The following is a 23543-nucleotide window of genomic DNA, read 5'->3' on the forward strand; positions in this document are numbered from 1 at the left end:
GCCATCCTGCCGAATAATTTACCCTCTGATTTGGAAGGTAATGGGCAGCATGTACTGTATTTTTTGATACTTCATGCTTTTGATGTTACCATCAAATCTGCAGATCTCTTTCACACCCCATACTTGATGTAACCCCAAGCCCTGATATTCCTCCACTAAACTTGACTGTTTTCTGGGTGAATCTTGGCCCCATGCAGGTTTCAACAGTATTTGCAATGATTGGAATGCATTTTTAATGAATGATTCATCAGAAAAATCAACCCTCTGCCACTTTCCCATTGTCCACCCTTTATGCAAGCTGCGGGCTTTGGCAGATGCAACATGATTGTTTCGGTGTCTCAAAATGACCTTGCAAATTACAAGAGAGGGTAAATTCTTCAGCAGGATGGCGCTCCTTCTCATACTTTAGCCTCCACATCAAAGTTCATGAAAGAGAAGTAGTTCAAGATGCTCCAGAAGTGGCCAGCCCAGACACCAGACATGAACATTATTGAGCATGTTTGGGGTTAGATGAAGGAGGAGGAGGTTTGGAAGATGAACCCAAAGAATTCATGAAGTCTGGGAGTTGCTTTCTTTGCCATTCCAGATGACTTTTTGTTATTTGAGTCATAGCTAAGACGTATGGTTGAAGTCCTCCAAGCTCATGGGAGTCATGCACAATATTAAGTCTTCTTACCAAGGCGCCCTGACTGTATGTTCTGATATTTTTGTAGCATGCTTGTGATTTCAAAGGAAAATTTAATTTCTATCAGACATTATTTTGGTGCGCGACGAGACTTTTGTTCAAGCAAAATCTCACCTTTCTGTTCTAATGAAATGATAAGTCAATGAAGGATGCAAGATTTTATTTTGCTATAAAAGACTTTGTCTTTCATATATATAAGCTATTGCTTAATCCAAATGAGCGACTAAAAGTAAAGTTGTTATTTACTGTTCCTACATCTTGGATAAGCGCTGTATACATAATATATGCAATACATTATTCCCTGGTGTATGGTTTTCTGTTCCAAGATTGTGGGAAGCTTTCCAGCATCTGACTGACTGCTTGCCATGCTCTTCAAACTTGCACTCTTTGTATGTTAGTGGTTTGTGAACGTACATACAGTATTGCATGTGTACTACTTTATGGAGTGTTACTATGCACACTCACCTTGTAGAATCGCCGCAGTAAATGCAGACTTTCTTCCCTTGCCCCCTGTGAGACACATGGAAAGAGGTTTCACATGGAGTAATACAATAGAATAGCAATAATTGAAACAGGATTCACCTGCTTTAATTTCAGCAAATCGCCATGCTTATGAACAGGATTTTGTTTTCTCCATTTTCTGTTACGCCCTTTACAGGCAGACAATGCACTTTTTCCGCGAATGGTTGATTGTGCACATTCACACACATCCCAGGACATATTGTCAGCGGTATTGTACTATAAAGTTTTATAACTAACTGACTATGCAGAGATGTGCAAAAGAAAGTGAAATCAAGTCAAGCCAGGAGAAGAAAAACAACCCAAATCATCCTTAAACAACACTGACTATAAATGAAAGCAATCACAATACAACAAAAGAAAAGAGGTGGTACCCTACCTCAAAATGAGAGAGAAAGTAATTAAAAAAAAAAACTGATGAGGAAGGATTTGAGAGAGCCAAGAAGATCAAAGTATGTTGGAAGGTTGGATAACTTCCTGCTTCTCAAGCCCAATAACAACACTGATAACGTATTTTTATCTGTTATTTTTTAAATGTTCATTTTACTGTTTACGACTGCAAAATATGGTTGTAAAAAAATAGCGCTGGCTTAGAAGTATAAACCAGTGCTCCAAGGTCAGCCCGTCTCTGGCAAACTGTTCGCATTTTTCAAACGCTGCAGCGATAGAAACAAGTCCTGAGCGTGGCTGACTTTTATATGTATTGAAGCTTGATGTTTTTTTTTCCCCCCTTCATCATGGAATGTTCCTCTTCCTCTGAAACGGGGAAGAAGACCTACATGATCGACACCGTGCTTGTTTACAAGTGAGCTCACGGGAAGTTACGACAGGCCGGTTTCAGCACGTCACAGAAAAGGAGCACTGGAATTGCCTAGCCTAACCCCTTGGAGACTATGTGTCTGTAAGTAATGTGCAACTGTAATTATATCATTGACAAATGTGGTATTTCAGAGAGCAATGTTGTTTAATTAGCCCACTAATTATGGCGAGCTTGGAAATTGTAGCTGCATCAGCCACTGACTAACTAAACACACTGATTTTCAGTCTAATTTTGGTCTATTTTCAGTCTAGTTTTGGTGTTAAACTATAGCTGTGTGATCCATTTCTAATAATAAATAATATCAATAGATTAGATTTTATATAGCACTTTTCAAGGAACCCAAAGCGCTTCACAACAAAGTGAACAATTTGTTCATTCACAAGCTGGAGGTGGTAATCTATATCTACATCGGATGCCCTGGGGTAGTCTGATGGAAACGTGGCTGCCAATTTGCGCCTTCCACCACCAAACATTCATAGACCAGTGTGGGCATTGTGGAGGCAAGGTGGGTGAAGTGTCTTGCCCGGGGACACAACACTGGATTGCTTTGAATTTATTTAAAAAAAAAAAAAAAAAAAAAAAAAAAAAGGCAAGCACTAATTCTAATACAGGGGTCGGACATTAGTCAGAGCTATACTAAGTTCACATGGAGTATATACAGCATAAAATATAAAATCATATACATACACATGTATGTATATATATTGATCTGTCCATTTTCTATGCCGCTTCTCCTCATTAGGGTCGCGTGGTATGCTGGAGCCCATCCCAGCTGACTTTGGGCGACAGGCGGGGTACACCCCGGACTGGTTGCTAGCCAATATGTATGTATATATAACGTGTACTGTAAAAGTCCTCCTGAGCCACTGCCGCCCAAACTGGGATGCGTCCAGGCGTCATGCCACGTATTAAGGGTCTTCTTCGACAACATTTTCATATTTATTAAACAGGTATGTTTTTTTTAATCCATATACTTCAAAAAATGACTTATTTCACCTTCTGTCGCTTTAGTTTGTGCTCTTATTGGTGTAGATATTGTCCCCTCGCTTTGGCTTTGTCTTCTTCTCTTGTGAATTTATGGTGGTTACGAGTGGAGCCATGACACTGTAAAGGATAACTTATAGTCCAGTGCAATCTTTTATGCGCTTATCCTCACTAAGGTCACGAGTACGCTACAGCCTATCTTAGCTGACTTCAGGCGGGAGGCGGGGTACACCTGGTGTACGCCAGCCAATTGCAGGGCACATATAGACAAACAACCTTTCACACTCACATTCATACCTATGGACAATTTAGAGTCGCCAATGAATCTAACATTAATGTTTTTGGAATGTGGGAGGAAACCTGGAGAACATGCAAACTCCACACAGAGATTCGAACCCAGATCTTCCCAATCTCCTGACTGTGTGGCCAGCATGCTAACCACTAGGCCACCGTGCGGGCCCCAGTGTGACTTCTATATGTTTTAATTCATTTATTCATTGTATGCCTCTTATCCCGGGTGAACTGGAGCCTACGTCAGCTGACTTTTAAGTCAGGATAACTGTCTGGACAGGTCACCAGTCCATCAGGGAAAGATTAGTGTTAATGTTACACATTGTGTGTTGTTTGAGTCATACCTCCAGGCAGGCCAGATGAACGTCTTTGATTATACACTGACTTCCAGACAACACAGCCTGTTTTAATAAAAGGCAGCTAAGCTCCAGGGTAGCAAGGCGGACCCTACCATCTAAAAACACAAGAAAAACACATAAATAAACCATGAATGCATGTATGATGCTAGGAAGGCATGTTTAAAGGTGGAAGTCCAGACAGCGGATATTACCAGGCTGTGCTGCCTGGCTCATTACTCTGATCAGCCTCTCTGCAAGCACCAAACTGTAGGAGCTTCGTTCCTGATCGGGGACCGGCAGCTGCAGCCTCTCTAGTAGATCACAGTTTATACCTGAACAAAGACATGCAGGATGTTCAGACAAGGAAAACATCTTAATAAGACATGCAGGGTGTTCAGACAAGGAAAACATCTTAATAAGGATGGCTGAACCCCCTTAAACTGCCTAAGAATCGTATCTTAACAAGGCATTTTGGACTGTTGTATGCTTGACGTGAGTAGATATCAGCTTTGTGATATAAGTGGAATGCTATACAATTACATTATTTTCCCCCATAGAATTCCATTATTCTCGTAAAATGGAAACTTTTTTCTCATTCAATTACGACTTTATTCTCTTAAAATTACAGCTGTTTTTTCCCCCATTTCTGCTGTTTTTTTTCCAACTATTCTACAGTCCCCTTAATTTCGTGTTAACTGTGACTTTATTGCCATAACATTTTTACTTTATTCTAGTAATAATCTTTCTCCCGAACATTACAACTTTATTATTTGTTTCTCATAATATTACATCTTCGAAAAAATATTTTTTTTTTGTGAACTCTATGCTTCTAAAATGTAATTATTTTACCTCATAATATTACAAGTTTATTCTCGTAAAATTGCAACTTTCTCGATTGAGTATGACTTTTTTTTCATAATATTTTTTTTTTTTTATTCTCGCAAAGTTTTTGCTGTTTTTTTTTTATTTCTACTGTTGCTTTTTTTTTTTTTTAAATAATTTTCAAAATATTTAAACTTTCTTCTTGTATTTTTCCTTCTCATATTATGACTTCCTGATAAAAAAAAATTTTTTAACTTTATATTCATTTGTAGTCATCATGAAATTAAAACTATTATTTTTCTTTGTTTGTTAATATTTTAAAAAATCATTAATATTTCAGCATTATGCAAGTAAAATTAGGCTATATTTCCTCATAATATTACAACATTCTTTTCGTGAAATTAGACTTTTTTTTCTAGTTAGATTACTTTCATCTCTCAATATTTTATTCTTGTCAAATTGCTGCCGTTTTTTTCTCCCCAATTTTTGCTGTTGTATTTTTTTGTTTGTTTTCTTGTTAAATGAAGAACATAATAAATGAATAAAAGGGAACAAAAGGACAACCTTTGCTATGTGAAACCGCATAGAGCAGGCAGAGGACAAACAGGGCATGGTAGTCATCATCGGTGCAGTCCAGGGCGCTGTACACCATGTCTAAGAACGGCCTGCGGGATGAGAGAAGATCAAATCAGATTTCTTTCCCTTTATTTCTTACCACCGTTGGTATGTGAACATGTACCTGCTTCTGTGTGTGTGCGAGCGGGTGGCTGCTGCGGTCTTCTCTTCATCCGTTATGTTCTGTTCGGTCAGCTCCGTCACCTTACACGTCTCCATCACCACCATCTCGATCTCTATGTGCGCAAACACAGACAAGTTGCATGCACGTGTGATATTGTCTTTACATACACGCCAAATTAAAGGTGATATTATATATCACCTTTATATAACACTTTCACTGATAACTTAGAAAATTAAAAAATTAATTAAGTTAGAAATTAAAATCTTTTTTTTTTTAAATGCTTTTAAAGGGTCCCTGACATGATTGATCACCTTTGCTTAAATATGTTATATAATGTTTGTAATTATGTTCTACATTGTTCAATTTTTGAAAGTGAATGTTACATTCGCAAAAATGACATTTACAGTTCAGGGCGCCAGCCATGACGAATTTGCTCTCGCTGTTCAGTCTCATTTCTGAAAGTGATGTCATTGGGGGGACGGGTGCACGACAAATATAACTTAAATCAGCCTATAAAGACCCCTTTAGGCTCATTAAGAAGCCCATTTAATACAACAATGGAAGGACAAGCAACTCCAGAGGAATTTACACTTCCCATTCTGTGTTTTGAAGGCAACCAATCAACCAATCTTCATCTCCCTGTCTTAAGGCTTACGTTCATGTTCTGCAGGTTCTCTATTTCATCTTCAGATGTTTCCCTCTTCTTTTCTCCCCAAAAACTATTGACACATGGCTCAAATGTTCGCTACAATCACTGTAAACATCCTCCGTCTCGTACGCCGCTATGTTTGTGTAGCTCAGTGATAGCACTCCGAACGCGTCACTTACGGAAATGAGACTGAACAGTGAGCGCTAGTTCGTCTTGGCTGGTGCCAGGAACTGTAAATGTTATTTTTGTGAATTTACTGTTCAATTTCAAAAATTGCACAATGTAGAACATATTTAAGCAAAGCTGATAAATCATATCAGGGACCGTTTAAAGCTCATATGGCTATGAATTGACAAGTCTTATACATAAAGATAATTTTCCACCATAAAAGGAATAATCCACATTCTGAAACTTGTATCACGTGTTGCTCTCAAAAAAGTATGTGTTGAAAAACATACGTTTCTGTAGAGAGACGCAAAAAAAAAGTCATCAGTCAAAGTGAAGGAGGACTCAGACTTGGATGAACAGTGGAACCTCGAAAGTCAGCCCATTGGGTGCACAAGTCAGAATTCAACCAACATTTTCAAGAAGAAGATTTTTCCACTTTTATACCACATTTCCAAAGTCGCACAAAACTTCTATAAACAGCCGTCATGTCACACAAGACAGCAGCGTACCCTCACAGTTCAGCAACCATTAAAAGATTAACGCAACTTGTGTGATTTGAGCAACAGTTATGAAAAATAACAGAAGAATATACACTACTCAGGTTACGACTAAGTTAACTAGAGCTGCAACAATTATTCTACGAATCAATGGTTAATCGCTTATCCAATTAAAGGACAACTATTAGTGTTTTGATTTAACACGTAAATATCCTCTGATTTCAGCCTCAAAAATGTGAATATTTTAGAATTTCCTTAGCCATCCATGAAGACACGACTATTATCTTTGTGTTTTAGGTAAAACAAGACATTCACACACAGTTTTGACTTTGGAAAACAGCGATGGACATTTTTGCCTCTTTTCTGATATGTTGCGGACCAAACTACTAACAGTTTGTGTTTGCTTCATATTGGTTTGCTATGTCGAGGGCAGGTGGGTGTAGGCCGGGGGGCTTTTGCGGCCTGCGGCACATTCTAAAAATATAATTTAACGACAACAAAAAAGTCAAAATATTAACAAAAAAAAGGTGTACTTTAATGAGAAAAAGTCATAATTTCACGAGAATAACGTTTCTATATTAGGAGGAAAAATAATGTCATTTAATTTAATAAAAAGTCGTAAGATTATGAAAAACAAACAAAAGAAAATTAAGTGGTAATTTTTGGAAAATTTGCTTGGAGAAAAACTTGAAATAGTAGGAAATTTAAAACGTAAAAATGTTATGAGACTAAAAGTAAAAATATTAAGAGTTAAAAAGTCTTCTAACGAGAAAAAACATTGCAATTGTAGCGAGAAAATATTAATAAATATTAAATAAATATTAAAGCACCAAATATTATTAGCAACAAACAAAACAAAGTTGTAATTTTTGGAAAATTTGCTTAAGGAAAAATTATGAGAATAAAGTAAAAAGTCATAATCAAGAAAATTTGCAAAGATTATTTCAGAAGAAAGTTGAAATATCACAACGCTCAGATGCAGTTTTTTCCTTTCATTTTTTAATTATTTTTTTTTTTTTTTAGTATGTGGGCCCTGCTGGAAAAAGTTTGGACACTCCTGGTTAATCAAAACAGCAAGCTTCAGACTGATTGACTAAGAAAATAATTGTTAGTTGCACCCTGATATTAACTGGGCTTACATTATTTGTACACTTTAAACTTTAAAAAGAAAAAAGCCTGTACTGGTAATGCAGGTTTCATGGTGGCTACAGTAGGACTTATTACTTTGTAAATCCATTATTTACGATGGAGTAAATTGTTTTGAAATCCAAACTAATCAGAGGTTGACTAGCATCCCAGCAGGAAATTGACTTGACCTTTAGAGTTTCCACTGTATTTGACTGCAAACACACAAACGAACAAACAAACACACACACACACACATACACACATAGACCCATGCACACAGAGCAAGAGTAAGAGACAGGCGGACAAGTGAGGAGCACAGGATGGATGATATGTCAGTGTGGAAATGGACAGCTGACTTCTAATGAAGGACATGATTTATGATAAGTGGTAGCCATGGGAACCAAAAGGAAAAAGTGCCAAAGAAGGGAGGCAGGAGGGCCTCATCTCAAAACTAGGCAAAGAGAATGTCTGAATGTCATATTTTTGTTGCAGGGGTTTTGTCCTTATACTGTATATGGAACTGCTGTATATGTACTGTATACTGTATATGGAACTGTTCACCACTGCTTCATCTGCTATCACTCATTGATGTGGCAGAAAAAGTCGACACAAGAGCACTCGTTTCTCTTTCTCGTTTGGAGACGAGGGCTGCTGCAAAGGTGGCTTTTGGATAACCAGGGTGGCACACCATGGCAGACTGCATCAGACTAATGGAGATTAACAAAGACAAAACAATCCTGCACTGCTGTCTCACACTCACCTTCCGCCGCATCCCCACTCGCTCTGCTTCCCTTAGAACTCCCACCTGCTCCTACAAGCTCTGTACCTTTTCCCTTCTCCCTGTCTCGGCCTCCCTCTCCTCCTTTGCTGTTATCGTCCCAGCCCTCCTCTCCACCTTCTCGACTGCCGCCGCCGCCTCCCCCAGCACCACCATCATCGTCCTCCTCGCCCAGATTCTTGTAGTTTGGCCTCTTTTGGGTCCTTTTGCGACCACGGTGGCGGGAAAGCTCCAGCGAGCGCTCCAAGGACTCTGGTGGCTTGGTGAAGCGACGCACCCCTCCTGAACTGGCCTGCGAGGGTAAGAGACATTGGAATTAGTACATTATCCTTAAATGAAAATAGCTGACGATATCTGGAGCTAGATGTTCTGTCATGTACTTCTGATGTAAGGTATGCATTAAAGTGCTCATGACACCATAACACAAACTCATTCAATACCAACGACGTATTTATACGTTTTTATAAACTTGAATGCCCGATCCCAAAGACGCACATATAGCCAAACAAGCATTCACACTGACATTCATACCTATGGACAATTTAGAGTCGCCAATTAACCTACCATGCCTGTTTTTGGAATGTGGGAGGAAACCGGAGTACCCGGAGAAAACCACCACACACACGGGGAGAACATGCAAACTCCATACAGAGATGCCCAACGGAGATTCGAACCCAGATCACAGAAACAATAAAACGTTGTTCGAGCTTTTCTCTCGTCAGAACGCACAGAAAAGGGAAAGAAATATGTGTTCATGTTTCACATGATTGCGGCTCAAGGGCAAAATAAAAAAAAAGTGCTGTTTTCTTTTAACATGTTCGACAGCAAGGAGGAAGAGAGAGAGCATGGAGGAGTGCATTGTGCAGAAGGTTACGCATTGTAGGCACATTTGAACGCATGCACACGCACACACGTGCGTGCACACGCACAGTTTAGTTCTAAATGTGAAAATTGTAAATAGTTCATGGTGTTATATTTGTAAATAAATTCTTATTTTGATGCAAAACAACCTTTGTGTTGTTTCTATTGTGGTGCAGTTGTTTAGATATTTGAGCTGTCACAAAAGCAAAACATTTGTGTCAAAGTGAAAGTTGTTTGATACTTGAAATGTATCTTTTCACAAAAATCTGTTTGTCCCTTTTTTTTGTTGGCAACTGATATTTCCCTGAAACTTACCTATGTTCTAATGCTGATTGCTAAGGAACGGAAAAAGGTAGAAACAAACTTTTTTTTCTGATGAAAGATGATAGTCTAATCTTTCTTTTAATAGGTTCCATGTTTATGTATAGACCAAGATAACAGCAATGCAAGACCACATTAACACTTACTCAGACACTCTCTTACAGTAAATTGCTACTGATGTGTCAGGTTGTTTGCAGTCAGTTAAAGCTTTCACGCGACATCAGTGATGCAGAGACACTGACCGGCAAACACTACACTCAACAACACGCACACACAAAGGAAACAGCTGGTATACCTAGATAAGAATTTGGTGAGAGGATATGACGTGTCTTACAGTAAAGTCAGTCATGCTGACATTAATAAAGCCAATTATTGCTTTATATACAGTATGTACTCTCAGTGGTCTTAAAATAATGTGATGTCAAAGGCAAGGCGATAGTGAGTGTGCATGTGATGAACCTGTCACTTCACATGCTCATCAATAAATGATATGCTGATCAAGCACAACCCCACAGTGACTGTCCTCAAAAAGTTAAAGAACCAAAAAGAGAATATTACTACATATGAGGAGAGAAGGGTTTAATCTTCACCTTCTAAGTACCATGATAGTGTCTGCCCTGTGCTGGCTTCTGTGGATAATGTTTTTATACTGATTAAGGTAGCTCAAACTGAAACTCAGATGGCCTATTTCACCCTACCTCTTTAGCGAACACAAACCACCGAGCACACATATACAAGAAATCATGCAGCACATAAAGACATGCATGTACAGTGTGCATGGGTGTGTGTGTGTGTTACACTTTCTCAGCATACACGTGCTGGAAGCAGTAGATTTCCGAATGCATTCAAACAAAAGATGAATATGTTGGCTTCATTTGTGTAGATTATCTTGAGGATGAGCTTCAAGTGCTGCTGGGAACCCAAGTACAGTCATCTCTCCTGGTCAACAGGTTCCAGACCCGACCATGATAAGTTAATTTCCACAAAGTAGGATTCAATATTAGTAAATGGAACATTTTTGTACTTAGAGAGCATAGAAAATAGGTTTAGACATGACATGAAATAACAGCCCTATAATCACATTTAGACTCCTATTATTGTTTGTTTATATCACATTGCTCAAGAGATGACCATGGCTTTAATCATTAGCAAGCTGACTAGTTTGCCTCCAATTTATTTACTGTATTCTAAACTTAAGTAAGGGTTTAAAACGGAGTGAGGAAGAAGGACAAAGAAGCCAAAACACTTCCACACTGAATGTGAGGAGAACTTCTTTTCAATCTATCATGTCGGACATGCCATGGCTGAATCCATGCAAGGTGACGGTAATCCGATGTCATGTCTCAATAATGGAACATTACTGACGCCTAGTGGCCAGAATACCACATATACCCATGTCTTTTAATATTTTCTGACTAATACGCGATAGTCAACCATGAAACAGCCGTCATTTATTAATTTATTTTTGATAAACCGCAAAGAGCAATAACTGCACCGCAATATTGTAAGGGATGGTATAGTGGAACCTTGGTTAGCATCCGCCCCGGTTAGCATGTTTGTCGGTTATCGTGAAAAATTTACGCCAAAATTTTTCCCTGTACATTCCCTGATTAGTGTACAACGTGGCCTGCATCTTCTGGAGTTATTAATGCACTGCATGAGGCCAACTTCTTCATGTATTTATTTTTTAATCACAAATGTCCTTGTTAGAATTTTGGTTTTTCCTGGAATCAGCTCCATATCCGATACCAATATCGAGTCGAGACACCCCTATCTGGAATGGACTGGTTCTACGGGAGATGCGAGCTGATACAATTCGCTACTCGTTCTATGTTGATATCAGAGCGACATCCCATCGCAACATCAGATCAGGACACTCTTTAGCAATCTGCTGATGTCTTGCATGTTCAAACCCCCTTTTTGTGACTTTTGAGAAATATTTTTGCTGACAATTGTAGCCAGGGTTGGAATCGTTCATCTTTACACCCTGTGCATCATAATACACCACAGATTAGCATGCTATTCAGATGCAGGGAAACCTACATGTAGGGTCATGGGTGAGCTGGGAGCTCAGTTTGGGAAATGGGACACCGGAGCAAGACACATTCATTGCCAATCTGCATGTCAATAAAAACTATGACAGGACTTATGTAAGTATTAGCACGTGATTCCAAACAACCCAGTATGTCTTTGTTGAAAGCGAGGTCATAGAGCCGATAACTGAAGTCGTAGGCTTTGAATGCTTCCGGAAGCAAGTGAAAGAGAGGCGTGAAACCTGTGGGATTGCACTGTAGTGGCTGCAACGTGCACATAAACCGCAGACTAGTATCTTTGAGAGGGTGCGTGGGCTACACCTGTTAGATGACTATGTTCTGGTAAACCGCTCACGCTCTTGTGTGGATGCTGAGAAATTAATGGAGGTCATGGTGCATTAGAGCCACACACTGCACAAGCACACACTAATCTCCTTCTGGGTACTGAGGCACACAACTAAAACATGGCACAGCCATATGTCTCAGTGCATGTTGACCGTCCGCTGCAAGCACATGTGTTCAAAGGCACAAGAGAAATTTCCAGGAAAGGCGTCTGGTGTGATACTAATTTCATCATGTGATCTAGTTTCTTGACGCATTGCAGGAAGTACAATGTGACCACCTGCACTGAAGCAGATCTCACACGTCTGCGAAGACCAAATCATCCTAATTTGGTCATTATGATGATCAATTAACAAAAGGATTCAAATTTAACATTAATCAAAATGTAACTGGTTCTAGTTGTGCAACTAGGTTATGTTTTTTTTTTGTGTGATCCTGCTCATTAGCCGCATGAACATACTAAAAACATCTCATTAATGTAACCCCAGGAAGGTAATGGCTCCAAGTTCAAAACCGTTTAATAAGGACAATTAGCATCTGTAAATTACATATGAAAATGCATTCTACATAGCAATAACATATAGTGACAGGAATTATCTGAACTAGCTGGTATATTATGTCGGGGAAAAGGTAATATTACCAATGATATAGGAACTACATGTACGTGTATACATATACAGTATATGCGTATGTATGTAAATATGAGTTCTGATGCAGTAGTAATATTAAACGAGGATAATTAATGAAAAAAAGTATAATAAAAATGATATAATAATAGGTAATGATAAATGTTATTTACCTTTGAAGAGGAGTCGCCGAGCATACGTCATTGTGGAGGAGTTGGAGGAGGAGATATTGAAAAAAAGGACAAGTCGTCGTCGTCGTTAGACTCTTCTAAAAGAGGTAGTGTTCTGTGGGTGGTGTAGAACTAAGCAGGCCTATTAACTCTTCATAAACTTTAATCAAACGCTCTGTCCGGGTTGTACAATTTAGCTTTCCATTTAGCTTTACACTGTATCTCCCCAGCGGCTAACTCTTCCTCTGTTGGTCTCATTAGCTCTAAGGCTGCATTAGCAGTGTCACAGTGCCCTGTACTGGTCAAGCATGTACAGTAGCAGTATAAACACTGATTGAGCGACTGACTACAAGGCAAAATAAAATAAAATATAGACCAGTCGGCTTGTGTTCGTATCTGCGAGTGTTCGCAAGTTGGGGACCTAATGTATATATATGTATTTCGGCTTAGGTACACATTAATGTCACACTGACCAGCTATGATTATCTTGTCTCTAAAACATGTCCTGCACATCCTTATCACTTTGAGTGTCTCGGCATGGGAGTCTGACCTTCACCGTCTCTGTCCCGCCTCTCATATTTGTGGTTTCCTATATTAACTACAGAGAATGAATAGTCCCCTTTCTGTCAAAAACTATTTATGGCACCTGTCGTGACTCATTTATGGCCCCCCTCATAAAACAATAAAACGAAATGTATTTCTTTGTATTGGTTTGCAGGATTTAATGCAAAAGAATGCACAGGCGGCATGCATATTGTGTACTAAACTAAAATGTTCCAATTAAAAAATGAAATTAAAAATTCTAAAACTAAAATTGAAAATACTTCAAATGTAAAAAAACAAGGAATAGAAATAAAAAATTAGAATTAAAAATAACATAACAGAAAATTATTAAAAAAATAACTGAAAATACACCAAAAAATGTTTTAGTATATGTATGTATTAATCAAATGTGGTTAAAAAGGACACATTGAAAAATAATATATACACCTAATACAAAACATCAAACCGGACACCTGCTGTTGCAGGCGAGACTATCGTCTTGACCAGCAATTGATAGGTCATATGACTTTGTCATGGGGTGACAAGACAATTGGCCCTTTGTGGACCCCCGACTGGGCCTGCGTCTGTTTTTTTAACAAATAGTTAATGGCTTCCTCCTCTTTTGATCTTATAGTTTTGTTTTTTATGGCTTCCTGAGTCTTTGATGTTATGGTTTAAATGGTTAAACTACATTTTTGACAACATGCATTGAGAGACACACCCACTCACACACGGTGAGACACACCCAGAAAGGATGTCTCCCTCCTTCCTTCCTCCTTTCAAGTACTGTGCAGTGCACTGATGAGGCCTTCAAGTGCACTGTTTGTTCCTGACTGTTGAAAGAAGTTATTTTGTGTGTTATTTTGTGTTCGGTTTGTGTCTGAACTTTTGGAATGGATCAATGACAAAAACGGATGTTCCAGTGTATGTTTGAAACTGTCCACAAACTTTTCAACTCTGCTGCTGCTGAATACAGACATACAATAGGTGTCTTAGACTCGTGTTTGTGTAGAGATGCTCTCTGTTGTGGTCAACCCGAACAGCAGTGTTATAACGCTTAGCGCCTCGCATTCACTGAAAAGGTAGGCTGCTTCTGAAAAAAGCAGTGCTAGCAGACGCAGGCAACGCAGAGGACCGCAAAGGTTCTCAGAAATTCTCTCTGTATACTTGGCTAACACCCACCCTACTACAAAAACAGATGGTCAAAACCAAAGAAAGCAGAGGTGGGAGGCTGGTGGGGTCTAAACTTGTAAATGACAAAAGAGGGGAATCAGTTAGCAAAGTTGAGCTTTGGCAGAGAGAAAGAAACATGAAGGAACCTAAGATTTGCATATTTCTGCATTGATTAGGAACTATGAATTAGGGAGAAAACCAGGACAGCACCCCCACCTACAATCTTATTACCAGCTTTGTTAGTGTGTATTAGTATATTTTAGTGGTTAATGCCCCTACCCACAACGTGAATTTCTCATGGAGATTAATAAACCATCTATCTATCAGATATCTTTGGAAGAAAGCAGGCGTTACGGCCACCTGGAGGACATATGTTCAGCCTTGCTAAAGGCTAAACTCTACTCAGTGCTGTTATTAATCACATGTCTGTAATTAGCTTATCTGTTTGGTTTAGACCATTTAGACTTTGCCGTGTGTATCCATGTGTCAACTATGTCTAAAAAATAATGCAGATGACCTACCGTGTTCTTGTGTGTGCTATGAAGGTCCGCCTGCGGGATGAAGACGGACAGGTCTCCGTTAAGGATTACGTCGGCCAGGGCGTTGACTAGGGGCTGATAGTGGATGATCAGAAACACCTGGAACATCAGAGTGTAAATAATGTGTTAATTCACCTGCCACCGTTATTGCGTGATACATTATTTTGTCTGTTAATAATTTGCAGCAAAATTTGTTCCCTGCATTTTAACCGACCAAGAGGAGCAGTGGGCAGATGTAGCGGCTGACAGCCAATCCTGATCCTGACTTTGGACAGTGCAACTTAGCAACTAATTGCCCTTAAATCACTGACAATTTGTCAGACAATTACAAAACTCTGAGGATATCTGTACTAGGGATGTCCTGCACGGGATGTCCAGGATGTCCTGTAATGTCCTATTTCCCACACGGTATATATTTAAAGTGAGGGACAATCTGGCCAAAAGAGGATGAAAAGCCAAGACATTTAAGTATAGGTTGTAAAACCGAGTATATATCGGAGAGTACAGGCAACAACAGCTGCCTGTCTGTGTCGGTGAAGTGCAGAGGCAACTGGGACCCAGTGGATCACCTCAGCTAGAGTTGCGGTGCGGTGTACCTATTTTTGAACACTTCACCTGAGTGCATAAAATAAAGCTGCGTGCTGCCAATGTTCAGTATGAAAACTGTTTTGCAGGATGCACTTCAGTACGGAACTTTACTAAAAATAAAATAATCATTACCCTGTTCAAACTCTGACTGTTGCCCTTGAACCTTCCTAAAACAAAACGCTGTAAACCAGGGGTGTCCAATGTGCAGGCCAGGGGGCCATTTTCAGCCCGCAGCTTGTTCTTTCCTCTTTATAATGAGATATATTATGAGATATTACACCAATTTGCTTTGTCACCTATAAAAAAAAAAAAGCTTATATAGCTCATAGTAAAATATACCACAACTGCATTTAGCGTCTTTAAAGTGGTCCCCACGTCCTTCAATATCTTTGGGGATTTAATTATTGGACAGTTACCTGCCATTAGATTGCAATTTCATTATTATGCTTCATTTAAAAAATAAAATAAATAATAACAATAATAAAGAGAGAATTTTGAGAGAAACTCTCTTTTTGCACAAAAATGTAGCAAAACCAGAGTGACTAGCCTAAATACAGAGGTATGGACTGTCCCGTGAGTTACCTGTACTGTTGCAACCCTAATCAAAGCATTTTGAGCAGAACCCATGGGGGCGCCAATGTCATTTACAATCCTACAACATGACTAAGTGCTGCGTGCGCACTCATGTTTGTGTTGCCTACTTGAGAGAGCAGGTAGAGGGACACCTGAGGGTTGATCTTTCGCTCTTCAGGCTGAAAAAAAAACAAACGAAAAAATCATCAATGGCGGTCACACATCTTTTTTTTTGTTTTGTCCAGAATAGCACTTGGGAACCAGCTTACTGTTTCATGGCTAACCAACGAGTACACATAAAGAGGTAAGAAGAGGCGGTTTAGGAGGTGGTCAGTCAAAACGTCATTGAGGAATTCACAGTTGATGATGAGGATGTCGTTCAGGTAGTGAAGGTGGTCAAGGTGCTCGGCTACCAAGTCACTTAACTTGCCTCGGTTCTTGTGCCTGAGAAATAGAGGAGCGCATTTTTTGTGTGTGTGGTGAAATGTACCAAGTATCTTTAAAATGCACAGATCATTTAAGAGTCATCTTATGTCATGTTCAGGGTGGTTCTGCTATAAAAAAAAGAAAAAAAAAAAGCAGCACAAGCAGCACAAATTGCAACATAACCTCACTGAAGTACTTCTAGATGATTAAAAACAAAGGGCAAGGCTGACCCCTACAGGCCAGTAGAAGACACATACAATATCTCAGCCATAAAAGAAGTACAGTCTGCTTACTCTTCGTCTGTCTGCACGCACTTGTCCAGTTCAATGACATGGCTGCCGATGAACCAGACCAGGTTGCTGAAATATGGCACTGCTGTCTTATCTCGGATGTAGTGCAGCATGTGCTGGTTGTCCACTGAAGAAAGGAGGGGGTTACGGAGACTGCTTGTTACCACCAGTGTCCACACATGCACACGTTTTCAACTTCGCACACGCACGCAAACACACACACACACACACACACACACACACACACACACACACACACACACACACACACACACACACAGTGCGGTAAAAAGGACAACAAACTCACAGTGACAAACGTAAAAAGCCCCCCAAAAAAGGCATCAAAATAACTACCGACTACCTATTTTGTAATGAATGTGTTGTTAGTTGGCTGCTTCACTACACATCTTAAAATAAAACCTAGAGCTCTGTCACCTATCAGTCAGCCAGCTACAAATGTGGGAGCTGTAAATTATATAATTTTGCTTTTCTTCAGTGAATAGGCTAACTCAGCACAATGTTGCTGTTAAAATGGGAGTGTAATGTTAGCACTCTAGCTCATAATAAAAAGGGGAAAAAAAGTGGATAAAGTGCACAATAGTGCTTCTTGGTGCCACACACACTGTTGGAGATGAGCGTGGACAAACACAGCTCACAAACACACAAAACGGCGTTAAAAGCACTTTCAAACTGTCTGAATTTCAGCATCAAAGCAAGATTTTGGGCAGCACACTTTGAAAACACCATTGAGGTTGAATAATAGTATAATGCGAGACCTTCAAGCAGCAAAGTGGTTGAGAAACTGAGAAATGAAGCACAAAGGAGAAACACTGCAATATTATCACCAGAGGAAGAACCAATATGTGGAGCAACTGAGGGGGGGAAAAAAAAGCCAGAGGAGCCACTGTTCCACCAACAACTGAAAAAACAAATTAGTAAGGACAGCATGCACATTTTTCTATATGAATGTAGGTGGGTGATGCCGAATGATTAACATACGTAGAGATTGCAAACACACAGTCACACATTTAAAAACACACACACACACACACACACACACATAAATGAATAAGACAGGGCTGGGTATTAATAAAACTGACCCGTGAGGTTTGACTTTTTGTTTTTAGAAAGCCATGCAATTCAGTATCATTTTTCGTGGGACAATTGTGACTTTATCGGCCAAAGCAAAACAAAGCTGGTTTCAGGAATACCCAGCCCGAGAATTAGACTGAATGAATGGAACCAACTTACATGAGACTGGAGGTAGGCAGATGGGGCGCGCAGAGGGAAGGGGGCGGGAGGGAAGGAGGAGAGAGACAAGGAAAGCAGGAGGAGGAGGTGTGGTTGTTGTGGAGGAAAAGGAGGGAAACAAACACACAGTGTTAATGTGGATACTGGGGTGGCTTCGAGGGGGTAGAGTTTGACAGGGACCCCATCAATTTGATTTGTTGAAACATAGAAAACCGCAAACAAGATCACATCTGGAAAAGGACCCTTTGTTATCGTAGCTTTCTTTGAATTGATGTCAATATTTTGAAAAGCTAAACAAAATCCTTTTCCCGGATGTCGTGTTGCAGAATTTATTCCAAGGAATTAACCAGAAGCATTAAAGCAGCGGAGTCCTACGGCCACTTTAATATTTTGGAAAGCAACACATGTAGATATGCTAAAGAAATGATATATACTGTATTTCATGAAAGAATGCATCTCAGTGATTGGTGAAAACGCAAAACGCTGCAATTTGGACAGCTCTGCATTAAAGATTCAAGATTCAAGATTCTCTGCAGTTTGTGTTTAACAGTACAATGATGAAAAAAATAAAAGTGTTACAAGCTTAAATTAGTATTTAGCAACAGTGTGCAATTTTTTTGCAACCATAAAAGGACAAGTACTGGATAAACCCACAATGCAATAAATGAGCACATTCTTGACTAGACCTTTGCCATAATACTGTTATGTACCTTGCATTACTACAATGTTGGGGGTGGGCGATAAATGCAGGTGTCGCGGCACAGTGCAAAGGGTTACATGCAGGACAAGACAGACCATTTCAGTGATATCAGGACAGCCATTGCTAATACTGTATATTGCAGTGCCTGTATATACTGTATATTGAGGCAATGGAATGTTATGCAAAGTGAGGAAATGTGAGGAAACAAGCCCAACCCTCTCAATGCACTGCCCATCTGAGGCAGCGAACAGGCAGAGAGAGTAGGGACGAGACTGTGAAGCTGACACGGCAGAAAGCAACACTTTTCCGTTGTTGGCACACTCGCAACATCACTGCTGCACTGTTGCACTCTCTAAATGAGTTTTGTCCCACAAACAATCCCACAAACGTGCTTTGCTTTTTTTTTCCAACACACAAGGTTATCAGTTATGCCAAAGCCGAAAAAGTTACAGCGACCACAGAAACAGAAATGCTAAATATTATGACGTTGTACAGTGCTACACACGCTTCTGTGTTGCCTATTTTGCTTTGCCTGTGTGAAGTGTCAAAGGGTTTAGTATTTTTATACAGCCGTCAACTTATTTTTACACTTGTACAACATTTAATGTTAATAACTGGCCTTATTTGTGCATAATACAACAATGTCTCATCATCAAGTTGATTCTATATTAATCCTATGATGAGCTTATCTTAATATATTTAAATCTAAAATAAAGTTGGGAAGAAAAGATGTGTCATACATTTGGGGGAAAAAAAAAAACTACTTAGTCGGGGTGCCACAAGATCTCGCGAGATTAAAACGTGACAAGATTTCTCGTTCGATCACGTGGGCCTGTAACAATAATAAATTAATCAATCACACAATAAATGAAAATGAGTGATAATTTTGCCGGCTTCAATATATCACCATGTGCATGCATGTCAGTTTTGTGGGTTCACTCATTGTGCACTGCTTTCAGCACCTTGGTGCGTTTCTTCCACAGAACAACAGCATGAACGGAGTGAGCCCTTTTGTCAGTCATACAGTCTCTTTGTCTCGGTGGGTGGAGGCGGGGCCGCTAGCATACACACAGAGTGCAGAAGAGTGTGATGTACTACAAATTCTATTAGTAGATTGCAACATGTGACATTTTTTTTCTATTTTTTCATTGTACTTTTCTTAAAAGTGAAGTTAAAATCTCATCTCGCACTCGTACTCACAGACCCAACCTCGTGTATCGTCTTGTCTCGTGACACCCCTACTAGTTAGTGCAGCAGTTAATATAGCATCGTATCGTTTGCATGTGCATGCAGTGTAGCCATAAGTAAAGTGAAATACTTCTACAAAAAGGTGCACAGTATCAATCAAAAGTGCAAATTTAGCGATAGTTGCATTTCCAAAAAGCAATTAAAATTGCATGTGCTGCAACAAGCTTTCACACAAAGCTCTACACTAGTGTGCAGATCTATTACATATTTGATATGACACTTTGTGTTGATAGCATTTTGGCAGAGGGTGCATGTGTGTTTACCTGGCAGTCATGCTCATGCATCATAAAAAGCATCAGGAAAACAAAGGGGGAAAAAAAATAACGTGTGCGGATGTTGTACGCATGTCTGCGTGTGTGTGCACGTGCGGGCTCTCGAAACTCACCTTTGTAGACGTTGAGCGTGATGGTGCGGACTGCGATGCGGACCATGCTTTCAGGGTGGTTGAAGAACTTAATGGCCTCAGTGTACAGGGCAAAGTCATTAGTGTGCTGAGTGTGGGAGACAGAGAGATGTGCCTGTTAGCAAGATACCAGAGACACACAAACGCACACACTGGACAGTATATTGGGCGGCGGTGGCTCGGGTGGGGTGGGGTGGAGCAGGTCATCCAGGGGCTGCAGGGTTTCCGGTTGGGCTCTCTCCCTCCACCCAGTCGCTGCTGTTGTGTTCTTGGGCAGGACGCGTCACCCACCTTGCCTCCAGTGCTGCCCACACTGGTCTATGAATGTAAATGAATGTTTGGTGGTGGTTGAAGAGGCCGTAGGCGCGAATTGGCAGCCACGTTTCCGTAATTCTACCCCAGGGCAGCTGTGTCTACAGATGTAGATTACCACCACGACGGTGTGAGTGAGGAGTGAATGAATAATAGGTTCACTTCACAGTGAAGCGCTTTGGGTACCTTGTAAAAAAGGTGCTCTAGAAAAATCTATCCATTATTATTGCTATTATTATTTATCACAATTTGAATAGTACGTAATAATGTGTCTCAAATAACGACTTCCCTTCATGTACAGCAGCAATAGCACCACAGGTTAAAGTTGTTTGTGGTAAACGAGGAACACCACAAGGCATCTCAAGAAGACGCCTGGCCTCACCTCGTTGTAGAAGAAATGCACGGTGTGATTGTTGAGCTTGAGTGACAGCGTCTTGAGGAAGGAGATGTAGTAGGCCATGATCTCCTCATCTGAAAAATCAAACTTGTGGACGATGATGGAGTTCACATGGTTGTTTGATAAAAGGTAATCTGCAGAGAGGAGGGGACACCTTTTTACCTTCAGCAAGCACTAAAAAGATTAGGTTTTAAGAACATTTCATTTGATTTTGGACAACTGATTTCGAAGAAAAAAAAAAAAAGGAGGTAACAGACAACTTCCACGAAGCAGGTTTCTTTATAAATCTAACATTTTCATAGAGCACAGAAACCCTGTTTACTCCTAAATGTGTTTTTTAACATTATTAGAGCCCTCTACACATGAAATAACATCCCATAGTCACCCTTACACTCATATTGCCCAATATAGTAGACATAATAAAAGAAAGTAAGACATAAATAGACTCGTGCTCGTGTGTGTCGCTGTAAATGTGTAGGGGAGCTGTGTGGGGGGTTGAGTTTTAGCTTGGCGTGGGTTACGGCCGCAACAGGAGCCTGTGTTTGGATTACTGTGCCTGTTGTGAGAGCATTCAAACCGGCAATAAAAGCCTGTTGTTTGGTGCTTGTGTGCCTCACCCAACATTACAAAAACATGACTGACACCTGGCGAGAAGTGTACAATGCTACATATGATCCCAGCATCTTTTAACGCGTCTTCTGAATGCCTTATATTTGTACTTCATTTAGTGATTTTGATGCTTAAAAATGCTTCATTTATGGAAAATGGCTTAAATATGCAGTCGTTTTCCACATGTAGTCGGCCGTTGTCAACCACAAAACAGCATGATTTGTTAATCAACATATTTTGAAAACCCAGAAGCAACAGAACCAATATTGTAATACCTGTACGGAGCAAACTGCTCAGTTGCTGCCATCTTGTAGAGTTAATAAACAAATAAAAAAAAACACTACATCAGGAGGTTGCCTACAACCACAGCTGTCAATGCCACTGTTTTCTACTTTTAGAGAAAACACACCCAGCAACTATCGGAAACTCTGTGGGTCATCGAATGGAGGAGTTAATTCAATATAAAATCATATATACTGTATGTATAAGTATGTCAAAAACTTACACAGAGACGTCTCATGGCTGATGTTCTCAAAGAGTATATTCAGGGTCTGAAGAAGCTGAACACACACATAGCGGCCGGACTTCTGTCGCAGGATGTTCAGGAAGAAGGCAAACATGTTCTTCTCCAGGAAGAAGCTGAACACATGAGGTTCACAAGCTAATCGTCAATATAAACAGGTTTTGGTGCTTGTATATTGTAGTAATCTGCTTGTCTGCTTGTTTAATTTGCCCACAACTCCAACAACTGTTATACACTTGTTACGACAAATGACAGTTAACACAAAGCGTATTCCAAAAATGTCATCAAAATAGCGCCAGTGCAGCGTAAGGCCATCAATGGATTAGATCATTTCAAAGTGAATTTCAGAAATGAAGGGCCTGCATTGATGTTGACCTACTCAAACACAGAGCTGTCATTCTGGTCCCCCCAGATGAGGATCTCTGTGATGGAGCGGATAGTCTCCACCAGGAGGTTGCGGTTGTGGTCTGTCACTGTGGTGTTTTTGGTCAAGACATGGTACATGTACCTAAAGACGACATGAATAAAATACATTAAAGTAAGGGCAAATCTTGAGGCCTTCAGCAAGCAAAAGACCACCACTGGCTTTTCCCAAACGACACACTTAAGCGAGGTCAAGGTTCAGTTCCAGCATATTGTGACAGCTATCAGGCAACTTATGTGTGCAAGTCTGCATTACAAATAACTGTAATCAATCAGTATTTAAAACACAACTCATGCTATTCTACGGTGGAAAACCAGAATACGATCAGATACACATACTAGACACCCGAAGACTTCTGGATGACGACACAGTGCCAGTTACTTTTTTTTAGACGATGTCAAATCAGTGAGCAATATTGCAAGTATGTCAAGAGGGTATCGTTATTGTTATCGTGTTTGCTAATGTTAGCATATATATGTTCATGCTAGCTACTCACTTTAAATGGTCCAAGGAATGGATATTTTTCGATTTCCCCTGTCCTCCAACCCAACTCCGTGACCTGCCAAACATGGCTGTGGTTGCAAGGGTGCTGATGCTTTGACGGGTCTATTATTTCGCTGATGTTAGTGGCGTCTGCATCTGTCCATTTCACCCACTTTTGGTGGGTAGCTACTTAGCACACAGACGGCGATAGGCTGCGACAGGAGGGAATGAAGAGTCGTTACGTAACTGCGGTCGTGTGTGGGCTTTCTAGGAGTTGTAGTTTTTGTATG

At 40.0% G+C, this 23543-nt stretch overlaps 1 protein-coding gene across 2 annotated transcripts in view; it reads right to left on the reverse strand.

Annotated features, from left to right (window-relative positions):
* clec16a (C-type lectin domain containing 16A) overlaps positions 1–23485 on the reverse strand; it is a 35829-nt gene extending 12344 nt beyond the window's left edge. Inside the window, exons 1-15 of one of the 2 annotated variants that reach the window (XM_054760414.1) lie at positions 23267–23485; positions 22726–22854; positions 22329–22462; positions 21200–21348; positions 20488–20593; positions 16907–17030; positions 16457–16631; positions 16316–16366; positions 15009–15125; positions 8467–8710; positions 5199–5310; positions 5024–5124; positions 3850–3969; positions 3644–3753; positions 1151–1195 (exon numbers count right to left, since the gene is read on the reverse strand). In XM_054760414.1, the coding sequence (XP_054616389.1) occupies positions 1151–1195; positions 3644–3753; positions 3850–3969; positions 5024–5124; positions 5199–5310; positions 8467–8710; positions 15009–15125; positions 16316–16366; positions 16457–16631; positions 16907–17030; positions 20488–20593; positions 21200–21348; positions 22329–22462; positions 22726–22854; positions 23267–23340 (1791 nt within the window). In that variant the 5' untranslated portion in view covers positions 23341–23485. Of the gene's footprint in view, positions 1–1150; positions 1196–3643; positions 3754–3849; positions 3970–5023; positions 5125–5198; positions 5311–8400; positions 8711–15008; positions 15126–16315; positions 16367–16456; positions 16632–16906; positions 17031–20487; positions 20594–21199; positions 21349–22328; positions 22463–22725; positions 22855–23266 lie in introns of both variants that reach the window. The other variant, XM_054760412.1, reaches the window with a different exon arrangement.
* Positions 23486–23543: the final 58 nt, after the last annotated feature.

Source organism: Dunckerocampus dactyliophorus, chromosome 18 (assembly GCF_027744805.1).
Source record: "Dunckerocampus dactyliophorus isolate RoL2022-P2 chromosome 18, RoL_Ddac_1.1, whole genome shotgun sequence".
NCBI classification, from domain to species: Eukaryota; Metazoa; Chordata; class Actinopteri; order Syngnathiformes; family Syngnathidae; genus Dunckerocampus; species Dunckerocampus dactyliophorus.